This window comes from Opisthorchis viverrini (genome assembly GCF_000715545.1).
Source record: "Opisthorchis viverrini unplaced genomic scaffold opera_v5_78, whole genome shotgun sequence".
Classification (NCBI taxonomy): Eukaryota; Metazoa; Platyhelminthes; class Trematoda; order Opisthorchiida; family Opisthorchiidae; genus Opisthorchis; species Opisthorchis viverrini.
In genome coordinates this window covers 944992-957459 of record NW_008751734.1, presented here as the reverse complement: position 1 = coordinate 957459, position 12468 = coordinate 944992, and the positions used below count along the sequence as shown (strand labels likewise).

At 44.2% G+C, this 12468-nt stretch overlaps 1 protein-coding gene across 1 annotated transcript in view; it reads right to left on the bottom strand.

The window, feature by feature from the left end:
* Positions 1-12468, bottom strand: part of T265_04623 (hypothetical protein) — a gene marked incomplete at both ends in the record, with an annotated part of 30721 nt that overhangs the window by 10206 nt on the left and 8047 nt on the right. Inside the window, one exon of the mRNA XM_009169405.1 lies at positions 2686-2769. Within this exon, the coding sequence (XP_009167669.1) occupies positions 2686-2769 (84 nt within the window). The remainder of the gene's footprint in view (positions 1-2685; positions 2770-12468) is intronic.

Below are 12468 nucleotides of genomic sequence, written 5' to 3'. Positions count from 1 at the left end.
CTTATCTTGGTTCAATAGAATCGAGTGCAACAAGAGTTTCTGGTCATAACTTGTTCAAGTGAAGCGTATCTGTAGGTCCGGAGGAAAAAGCGAAACTTTCCGAGTGTGCTCAGTGGCAATGTATTTGAGACCGGCCCCCAACGATTTTGTAGCCCGTTTGGCAAGCTGGATAAAGATTAAGTACCTGCTGAATCCTGGGTGTATTTCCTAGCCGATGTTTGCAATGGTCTGTCTGACTAAGGCTGCGCATTGTCCGCAGACCGAATCTTTCGAAAAGTAACGGCCATCTTTTGAGCCCATTTTTCTAGATGACATGAGAAGGATGTTGCTGATGACGGCCAGCTACCAAGATGGCTTTTCAAATTGTCCCCCTACATCGCCAATTTACATAAGAAAAGTGTTGCCCAGTTCCCGGTAGGTAAGAAATGAATGTACATTTTAGTGTTTATAGACCTCCACTCCGTTAAAAATTGTTTTGCAGCACTTATGTCCATTTGAGATGTGCTTATTTCAGAACCCAAGTGCTTCATGGCATCCCGAGAACCTGGACATGGGTTTAAAAACGCCCCGGGATGGTGGCTGGCGTAGATGTAAAGTAACGGTGGTCCCAGATGGCAGCTGTGAGGAAATTTAATCAGGACCAGCACAAGTGAGATGTATATCAGTCAACCACCAAACGGAAGTCTTTCATAAATCCAAAAACCTTGATTTAGCGTGAAATTTTCACTTTAGTATCATTTGCTTTTATTCCGGGAAATGCTCTTGGAAAGTCAAACTACGGCGTCTAAAATGAGTAAGGCATTTTTGTTTGTATTATACCGCGCATAAACTTGGACATATTCTTCACACAATGGTGGTTCGGAGGGTTCAAATTGACCCGAAGGTATCAGGTGATGGGGTGAGTTGGAGCAGGCTGCTTCAGAACGTCCTACCCCTTCGCATTCAGTTGTGACTTGAGTGGCCCAAGGTTATATAGCCTTTTAAGGTGATGGCCTTTTCGTGAACAGAGAAAGACTTTTCCTTGTTGAGCGAAGGACGCAATATCACGTGAAAATTCTTGGCCGGGTTAAGGTTACCTTTCATCCCGCTTTAGTAGATTTACGAATGCCGTTGTCCGCCAGGTTCACAATCTCACATAAGATGAACGGAGTGGAATACAAAAAGTGCAAAGTGTTCTCAAGTGTTGGATTGCCATTCACCTTTTACAAAATCGTGCTCGACGTCATACTTACGACGACGTGTCGCTGGGTGAGTTTAGCAATGTGTGGGCATCAACAGCCAGAAATTCTGAAAACCGTCTAAATTGTGCATTTGGTTCACACCGGGCAAAATAGATATGAAAAAATTTATTATCATCTTCATCTAAGTGACCCTACTCCAGCAACTAGCTGGAAATCGACTCCAAACCATAAAGTTTGATCAGACTCACCCGGCAAAAAGAAAAACATTGCCTCCTGTAATTAAGCGGCCTTATTCAAACCCCCAGCCCCAGAATTGTGTTCCAGTGGATGTCTAACTCATAGACTCCGGTGGAACACGTTAGAAGAGAATGCAGTACAGGTGTTAGTTTACTAGTGGCTGCAAGACAGGTCCAAGGCACAATAATCGGAAGAGCAGTTCTCTAAAATTTAACGCAGGTTGCAATTGGCACCAGGTATACTGAAATATTGCCTTGCAAACATGCAACTTACCGGCGGCGCCGTTTCATCTGTCCGGTGCCCTGTTCAAGATCTTGTCGGCTGTCGTATTAAGTTGGTTCAACCTTTAGCGGGCGGTGTAGTCGAAGGTAGCAAAGATCGCCTACGGGAAAATCGTGTCTTCTTCAGCTCTTGAAAAATAGTTAGTGAACCCTTCAACTTTTGAACAGCCTCCCACTCCCGACCCGATTAAACGATTCCAGTTTTGTGCTCGTAGAAAAGCCATCAGGAAGAGTCGGTGCTTTGAAACAAAATCCTCCTATTATTTCAATAACAGTGACTCGGTTAATTTTTGAGTTCATTGGAGGTGATGCTGTGGTGAAACAGGATACAGTTATCGAGTTTCACTCAACGACTTGCACGTGTTTATGGTGGCTAGGGTTGTGGCTCCATTAAATTCCTTCCCCCGGTCATATTTAATTAAGTTGACAAACCGTTTTAAGTCACCCAAAAATAAAGATGCAATTATGCTTGGGGATAACATAGTGATTCCTAGCGTACTATATCCTTGAAAGGACGCTTTGCTCGCCCACCGTGTCCACTCACTTTGTACGCTTGGCCAAATTGTGAGAAAAATAAACGCTGTCTGCCCCATCATGTCTTTCAGGATCTCCCACAAATGTGTTGGCACAGGCTTGACTTGCGGTTGCCACCATCGTAAACAGAAGAACTGAAGCGTGCGTGGCTGTTTAGTTATTGCATGGGCTTCTGGAAAGAGTTAGCTGATTGCGGACGATCTGCCAGGTTGGTAAAACTTGGCCACTGTACACAACAACTGGTGTTGTTATCCGAAATGCTTCAGTCAAGAAATGCGTAACTCTTAAGTTCAAAATTTCGTTTTCCCCACAAGTTTTTCTTTTTCTTTTGGTAATAACTGTCTTACCCACAGTCACTTGGGTATCCTCGTCAATCCCCGCTTATCGCAATAATATGATGAACGTTGGTGATTCTGCCACGAAGATGCGCAAACTGAGGTAGCGAAACTTACGTCCGCTTCCGCGGGATAAGTAAACTCCCGGGCTCCCATGCTTTTGAGCCCTGGTATGGCTTTCATAGTATTCGCACCTTTTTCCTGAAGTATAGTTATAATGATGTACGGGAGTGTAAACTTCAAAGCTCTGTGATCCCGTATTAGGTGCAGCGACCACTTTAGGATGAGAAAACGCGAGGAACTTCAGGCGCACGAACCTGTCTGAAATAAGCGAAAGAGGATTGCTTAGGTCAATAGTAGTTTTCTGACCATGTTCAGCTAGCAGCAGACTGTAGCCTCCGTGCATTCCACACGCTGTCACTTATTTTTCTCACACGCTTCTTGCGGTGCATTCCCTAACACGGCCACGCAACACTATTACACTGCCGAACTACCGTTACGCCAGTACAACCGCACTTCAAATTGTCCCTAATACCTCCCTACAGAACTCAGCTTTTGGCAAAGTACGGACTTACTTGGTTCATTTAGCAAGACAGTTTCTCTAGCGGAACCAATTTTTCCCCATTACAACCACTTTGTTCCTGTTATAACCCTGTGAACGCATTAGAAGAACGAATGAATCATGCACAGAAAACGTTTCGAAGGTACAGTACACACCCTTATTTACTCCCGCATTAAAACAGCTGTCCGCAGTATAGATATGGAAGATGTTGCAGGTCACAGGGTGCTGCCAGATCCCGATTGATTGAATAAGCAATACGTTAGGAATGGCGCTCATTTTTTACCTTAAGAAAACATCGAAGTCATTGTCTTCACAGCCAAGCCATGCTTTAAAAACGGGTGGCGCTTTCACCCAAATGCATCCGCGCAAAGGGGCGCGCTTGACGCACTAGCAAAATGAAGGAGCAATGAACTCAGCAATTCCTTGCGTTTTTAGCACGAAGTGGGGTAATGAAGAACAAAGGATGCCAGTCAAAATACAAGCAAGACTAACTCACTTAAATGTCAGCAGTCATCGAAAGAATTTTGATGGAGTCTTTCCAGCCGCCCACAGTGGCGACGTGGTAGTTTTCACCGTGACCTGGTCCTGGCCACCTGATGCATGATTGCGAATGGTATACTTTCCTTGCGCTGCCTGTGTAGAATATATATGAGGCCTATGCTAAAGGTGTGACGTCCTTTTGCAGATGGTACAGGTGGCACCAGTTAGTGGCTCAGGAGACATCTAAATATCAGCCTCCGGCCTGAGTGCGGGTTCGAGTCTAAAAGCCATATGTTGCTGTATGGATTAAATAATGCGTCCGGAGGGCACTCCTCCGCAAGAAACGTGAGAAAAAGAAGAAAATCAAGAGGGAGAAACAACGGGGAATGACAGTGTAAGGAAGCGTGTCGATCCCACAGATGGTTTCAGTTTCAGACAGCGGCGCGCCATCTCGTGAAGCAACAATTATGATGGAAGCACAGGATGGCAAAATTGTACTGACTGCTTACGCTGTATGATTTGAATGATAAGTGTAGTTCTTCGAATGCTTTGAACACATTTTCGAATAAGCGAGGACTTCACCTGATTAACCAACAGCGCGGTCGCTGAAGACGCACTGCAGTTTGAGCAAGTGGAGCCTCAAGCTAGTGGCATTTTCTAACTAAAGACCAGGCACGCACTGAAAAGTATTGGAGGACTTGTAGTCCACTGCCCAAAAGAGCGCTTTTCAAAGTTTCCAGAGACAAACAAATGATCCGCAGTGAATTCTGCTCGTGCTAGAGGGGCCACAACACTACAATTTGTGGAACCAAAGATATTGCCGTAAAACGCTGAAGGATCACAGCAGGCAAACAAACGGCGCTAACAGGTAAAGCCTTACACAATTCGAAATAAAGTTGTGGAGATTCGTATTTTTCTTAGTCCTGGAAAGGGCCATCGCAGCTCGTTATATCAGGTAACGCCGTAGCCCACGGCTACAACTTTAGATCAAGAAAATTACCGGAGTATTTTGGGTTGGTTCTTCGCCAAGATGCGCATAAACTGATCTCTCTAAACTGAAGCACTGTGAAAGAGTTTGTGCAAATATGGAACATGGCTACCATTGAGACTTCGAACGATTTCTATGCATTTTCCTCAGAAATTGTACGAGTCAGGGGTACTGCACTCAAGATTTTTCAAAATATAGGTGATTACTGGGAATACCAGGATGTCGTCAAATGGAACTTCGAAAATGAAGCCTTACACTTGTGCAGGGAAATTGCGTTGTTTGACCCAGCTTCCCAGTGCGACAACACTCAGGGGGCATCGTTTGAGGGTTATCTACACTTGAATAAACCTTAGATTCTGGATGGCTGTTGTATCGTTAGTGTCCGCCCAATTTTTACGCATGAGTTGAGCATGCCGGTCCACGGCGTAAGGAAGGACAACTTCCGGCCACAACTGTGTTTTTATGGCTCACATAGATTTGCGTGAATATATAGGATAGCAAAGTGTCCGCATTTGGTCGCTCGCTCGCTCGTTCCATCCTGCCAGTGGCAACGTTCCTGCCATAAACGGTTTCACACCCACTGCATTCCAACCATTCGCCTGCTGCTCGGAACATTTAGGACGGACAGTGATCTTAGGGAAGCGTCCCATGCACATTTCTTAACCTGGCGCGACAAGTCTTCGTCGAAAATCAGTGTCTGTCCAATTTCGCACTGGACGGCATCTCCTTAATTCAGTGGCACCTAATTGCAGAAGTAAACTCGGAAGTCTTTTTGGCCCTTAAAAATGACAGACCCACTAGAAATCTGGAGGCAGTAAGACAAATGGTGCTGATATTGGTTCATCGAATACCTGTAAGATTGGAAGCATACATGACACACTGGATGGGAAGCGGACGTGCGCTACTTTGTTCAGGATCTTCCGCAACAAAAAGATTCCGGATCGCGATACTGCAGCAGGTCGGCCACCCTTTCTCACTTACCAATCACAGATAATGGGCTCCCTAGCCCTTTTTGAGCATTGCGAGTACTAGTCTGCCATCTACGTATGCAAACATTTAATTGGAAACTTCTCTATCGCTTCGAATCTGCGAATTCTAATATTAATAATAGCAATAAAAATAACGTTTATCCCCAACTAGTGGGTGCAATACCTTCAGGCATAATTATAATGTTACGGCCAGATTGAGGGCACGATTGGTAGGTTTCGTGGGTGCTAGGAATTTTGCGAAAACAGGACGGTGACATAAACAGTAGGCACTATCCGAAGTGGATTTGGTCACACCTGAGGCTACATGAGTATAGAAACGGCATGAATAGAGAGCCAAAATTACAACGGCTCTACTTTTCGCATGGGGACATCAGATGAGACAAGAGAAGATCGTTAAGGTTTGAAAGTGGCGGGTAAAAACAATATGAGGCTAGAGGCCTCCCGCCAGGAGTCTGATAAAAATCTTCAAACTATAGAAAATTTGGAATTAGAATAACTGATGTAATGAGGCGGCGATCTGACCGGCCAATTTGAGTTAATGTCTAAAGCCGTCACTGCGGCTTCGTGCACTTGGGCTGTTGGGTCACAAAAAAACGTTGTGATCCTGTTCATTCCAGTGGTTCCTGTCAGTGTGACAGTATGACTTGCCGCGTTTAACTCCACAGGTAAAATGAGGGGTTGCTTATTTAGGAGAGTCTGAGGTCACAGACGACCTAGTACGTGTTCGCTGCCGGAGTATTTGAGGTTCTGCACTGACTTATCTCCAAAACCGGGAAAGACTGGAATGAAATTGATTCTGTGGGCGTTATCTGGTAGCTCGTCATTCTAAAGCCGTCCAGTTGGTGGTCATACCGTTCATAATCTTAACCGGGCAGAGTCCGGGCTAGAATAAAGTCACAGGGTAAGCCAAGGTGTAAGTGTTAACATTCTTGCCATAAGACGCCTGTCCGATGCTAACCGTAAGGTATTTTGTTGCATTAGTTTAATTCTCATAGGTTTTCCGCTGCGATTGCGTTGCCAACAACTCTATAGCCTCTGCAATTGAAGTCATCGGAAGGTGAGACTCTTAGCATACTGAGCGAACGGTGTCTTCGAGGGAGGCGTAATACCAGGACCTCCGGATAGGCAAAACAAATATGGAGCTGGGTTTCTATACGGTACTATTAGGGTAAAACAAATCCACAAATTATACAAACCTCGACAGTGGATACGCGTCCAAAACAGACGGTCCACTTGAACTACAAAATTACAAGCCAAGCGAGCAAACAGGCTCCCACGTGCGACAGTCACACGTGCAAAGTTGTCTACAAATGGCTGGATGACCTCAAGGCCAAATGGGTGAAGTGGTAAGGGCCAACAAACGTCAGTTCATATATACACGCTGAACACAAAACAGGAGCGGTGGTTACAGACGGAGACAGAATAAACGTGGGAAATTTCATTTTCAATGTGATAGGTGATACAGTTAGTTTGACAACCCGCAAAGTGCCAGGAAAACGGCTTGTTCCTTGCGTCTTGTCTGACCAGACGACCCGGTCCAACAAAATCCGTTTTCATTAAACTTAACATGCACGTTTACTCAGATGCTCGTGCTACTAGTCATACAGTCACCAATATGCGGGAATAATAGTCTTTTAGATACAATCATGTGATCAAAATACGGAAGGTGCTAGTACAGTGACCCTGAATACCACAAGCATTCCCAGATTGTTACCATTTGTTACCACCATTAAGTAGGTGACAATGGTGGGCGTTTTTTAACCAATGCTGGTAGATGGGCTTGCTATGGATCGTAACTCAGTTGAATTCTAATGATTTCAGGGCCGTAGGCGTGTATCCATCCGACGATCACAAAGTTGTTGCACTGGAAGTCTGCTTGATCAAGGGTGCATCAGAAGTATGGTAGTGAGCCTATTATGGCGGGACAATTTAGAAATGAAAACATTTGACGACAGCCGTTCAAATCAGATAATAAAAGGAGATTTGCCGAAATGCCTTGTAGCTGGCATCACCTGTGCACGTAATAGATCATACCCTCTGGCGCGGGAAACTGGAAAAGGAAAGGAGAAACCGAAGTATAACAAAGCATGCGGATCATAAAGTGAACAGAATTTCAAAGTTAGTGAAGATCGGAGCCGGACCTTTATCACTGACCATATCAACAGTACATAGCATCTACGCGCTCATCGGGAAATGGGGGATATGAAGAAAGAAATGGATTACCAACATATAGTTCTAAAGAATTCCGGTGAACGTCTCCGACAATGGGCTATATAATCCGACATCTGTGCGCCATTCTTAGGATAACTAAAGCACCTGTATTTATTGTTCAGTGCCAAAACAAGCCACCACAGCTCCCACGGTTTACTTGCCGGGAAATTGGTCCCGGCATCAAGCACTCCATCTCTGGTAGTGTCTACATAAATATTCACTCCCGCCTTCTTAAAAGAGATGAGCTAGTGTCCGCGGAGCACCCCTCTTCCAGAGTCGGAATATACAAAGGCCGAATCTGGTTACCTGGCAATACAGCCCTCATCAACCACCTGTGACCTACCTACTAGAATCACATAGCTTTTATTCTCATTCCCTAAGGCTTAAACTGCACCTCTCATACCATATCGGTTGCACGGCATTAAAATTATGCGTGTCTTGGCTTCTCTGAGTGCGTTCAATTGAGTTTGTACATCCATAGATCAAAAACAAATTGAGACAACCGAGCTGGGTTTGCCCGAGGGTGACTTTTGCTAAACTTTACCATTTCCAAGATCTTTAGTCTCATTTTTAGATACAACTGCTAGTGGTTTAACGTAAGCAACATTTGCTGTCTCGCGGATCTGCCCACAGTGACTGTCTTGCATTTATTGGCTCCCATCTGGAGGACTCTGGTTCCAGCCTCCTGGGGTTTTGTAGCAATTCTAAGTTGTTTCTGGTGCGGAAAATCTTTATCTCATCAACAAAGAGGATTTTATCACTCGTCTTTTCAATACGCGCATCGTTAACGCGAGAAAGGAGGCCCCAGTGCTAGCATTTGCAAAACCTCATTGCCCGGTGCGGCCATGCGCAGTAGGACAGTTCCAGAGACCCGAAAATTTTGGCCAAGCAAGTATTCTATGATCTACGATACCGCCGGTAAATGGTCATTTTCCCCTGTTGGTTGGTTGAAAAAGTTCGATCATGGGAGGAGCGTTGGTGATACTAGTCGCACAAATATTCATAGGGAGAACTCGTACAAAATCTATGGTTTATTGCCAGATTGCCTTGGGTCTACTCCCTCCGGCCCATTTTGTTGGCCGCACCTTTGTACTCCATATATAGCAGATCTGCAGTTATCTCCCCCAGAAGGACCCACACTCAATTCCACATTATTATTATTATTAATATTATTATTATTATTATTATTAATGTGGTTGCTCGAATTTGTGCTGTAATCGGAGTCCTTTAAACGACAAATTTCCAGCTTTCAACCAAAATCACTCACATATCCCAGACGAGCTGTTTTTTCTCGAAACAAATGTCAGGGTGGAAATCCGGTACTTTCGTTTTTTTACTTTATAGAACCAAAAAGACGTTGACCCTCCTCCAGTGCACACATGTTTGAAAGGCATATGAGGATTCCAAATTTGATTTTCACCTACGTGAAATGTAAATGCTTCGGGTATCTCTCATGGATTCTGCAGAAACCAGTGTGAAACAGGTCAACCGTTCGATGAATTTGCCGGTATAGAACATGTTTATGAAGCATTTTACAGAACAGTGGCATCCATTTAATTTGAAAAAAACAACCTCAAAGGTTGTTGCCTCTCCAATCCGAAGCATCATTACAAGAGTAAAGTGATTGTCACTCACTCATAGCATTAGTACCAAAGCCACACGAATTGGGTCGGCTATTTTGACAAGATTTGGCATCATAGTGCCAGAGAGTTCTGTCAAGACGTACGTAACAATTAGAAAGGGAGTATCTATATATATTAAAGCATACTTGGACTGATGGAGGCATTGTGATGGCCGCATGAGCTTGCCGATAATGTGAATTTTGTTTGCACAAAGTTTAAAGCCACGGTCCACGTATCTCTTGCAGTCGTCAGAAGTGTCAGTGGTCAGTGTCTTGCATGATGACGCAAAAAGCTGTGTGAAAGGCCACTAAACTTTTCTGTTTGATGAGCTGGTCCCGAGAGATTAGTCTTTAGAGAAACCTCTTGAAGAATTAAATTTCTAGCCCATAAAAAAGTTCACTCTCACTAAGTTCACGGGGAAAACTTTCATCGCAACAAGGACAGGGGTGAGAGGTATTTGCACCGAACTGTTGCATTTCCATACCAACTGGGTGATTTAATGAGCAAATTATGGAAACGCCACTTTCTTGAGTGAGCGCAGGGTACCAAGGCATCATCTTTATTCGCATAGTTGGCAGCTACCTAAGCTTTTTTCTCTATGTGGGAACCACATTTCAACCAATACTATGGAGTCAAGTCCCTTCCAGACGAGCACAGCTACTGAGAGCAAGCACCACAGGTGGCCTTCGGCGGTATGGCAGGTTTACTGAATTTTATCACTCTGAGAAGATCATCTGAGCGGAACATGTGAATCTCTCCTGTATCGGACATTCGTTACTTTAGATGCGCACAACCGTAAAACTTTCATCGCAAAAGGTTACACTGCCGGGAGACCATCTCCATTCTTCCTCCAAAAAAAGGTTGTTGTTATTATTACAAACCAAACAAACGATTTTCGGCCACTCATTTGTCCTGTGGGATGGAAAACAAAATTTCACACCTCTGGCTTCACAATCCGGGACTTCTGCAATGCTCAAACTTGAATCAAAATCTCGCTCGATGGTGCTGCACCACACAGACTAGTGTTAGCGTCCGACTAAGGTTTCAAACATTTGTCTACGCTTATTATGGAGGTGGATGGCATTTATCCTAAAAGAATCCCCGAGCAACCAGAATCGTTTTGGCTGTTCTCTGTGTGGTTTTTAGTTGGATGATTACTGCGGATACCTGCGATGTTCGATCTTTCGACAGCTGTGTTATCGGTGTCTCACTAATGCTTATATTGTTGTAATGGCTTTTAGCTTGTGTGTAGTCTTTAGTCTTTGTTTGTTGCACGTCTTCAAAAAACCGCGGCAGCATAACCAAATGGGATTTCATTTTTCATTTTCAGCTTATTCATTTTCTTTGTTCACTTGATATACGATAGTTTGTTGCACGTCTTCAAAAAACCGCGGCAGCATAACCAAAAGGGATTTCATTCTTCATTTTCAGCTTATTCATTTTCTTTGTTCACTTGATATACGATAAATCTACCTGGACGGAGCATTTATCTCTTCCCATATTCTTTAAATTTATACCCTGATAGCTTTTCCACAGGGCTGGAGATGTGTGGATCTGACAGAGGCTGACTACGCAAATGAATGCTGCCAAATTGGCTGACTGAGAAAACGGCAACGGAAGCCGTACTACTTAGCTGGCAGTTTGGTGGGGAGTTAATGTAATCCGGTTGCACATTCAGGTGATATGTGCGTCCTATCTTTTGTTCAAGTAAATGAACCTTCCAGGTCGCTTATCAGTGTCGTTCCGCACGCGATTACTAGTGCACAAGATGAAAACCGACCCTCGTACGCGCACCCTCAACTTCTCTGAAACCGTATATGGGAAGAAAAAGTTTCTAAAAATTTTTTTCACATTCAGTGGTATCTATTCAAACTCTTAAAATCTCCACACGCTGCCGCTGTTTTGCCGGAATTCATCTAAGCGTACTCGAAGTCCAATATGAGTGCAGAACTCACATTTCAATGCTACTAATGGCTTCACATATTGTACTCGCGAAGATGGTGAAGAATTTAGTGGGAAAGCTGGTTTCTTCACGTGTTTTCCTCTGCATTGGTTTGAAAAATAATTTTCAAAATACATAAGCAATAATTGTGCACTTCGCTTTCTCCTAAACTCAAAATGGAGCAACCATTCTCCGCCAAAAAAGTCAAAAAAATTTGCTACAGCCAGTAAGTTCATCACACGCCACATCAGGTGCGCGGCAAGGTTTCACCTTCACCGGCATGCCGATCCCTTAATAGTGACATTGAATGAATGGTGGTTTCAGGCAGAACAAGCACACAGCACAATAGGGTGGCTAGTACCTTTAAGTTCTGGCAGACTCGCCCAATTAGGACGGCCTTGTAGTTGCATGCAACACACGATCGGGAAACGTTAAGGATGTGGTTAGCTACGGGTAAGCCATCAAGCTGGGAATGGCAGTTGCGGTAAAATCGTCGCGACGTGAAAAGTATTAAAATATGTGCTATAATACACTGCGTTATGGGTTAGACTGCGGCCCGAAATAGGGGGCGGGCCAAAGTGGTCGGAATTCCTGACTGGTGCAGTGAGGCGATACTGACTGTTGTAAGAAACGGCAATTGATATTCAGATGCAGATAATATGTATGCAGTCGATGCAAACGAGTGTGAGCATATGTGATTATGAGGTACGTGCATTGGCTAAAGTATGCACAAAGAAGCTCGAAGCATATATGGATAACAGATAACAGAAAAACATAAAATTTCAGGTGACGCTGCTTATTTTTAGGAAATATGGAGATAAGGTTCAAAATTCTGCAGAAATATTTTCAGGAAGAGGGCTTGCTGTTGTGATGAGGATTGTCAAACGTGCGGTCGGTCACATTGTTGGGAGCGGGAGGTGCGAAATGGGCGGATTTGGTGTGAAACAATGTGAAGAACTCTTTAAGCCCCTTGTACATAAAGTGGCGTCCGTCAGGGATGCCTACTCTTTACAGCCATTGTAACGGTCGAACGGTATCTTCGAGTGACGCGTAATACCAGAACCTCCGGGTAGGCAAAACAAAGTCGGAGCTGGGTTTCTATACGG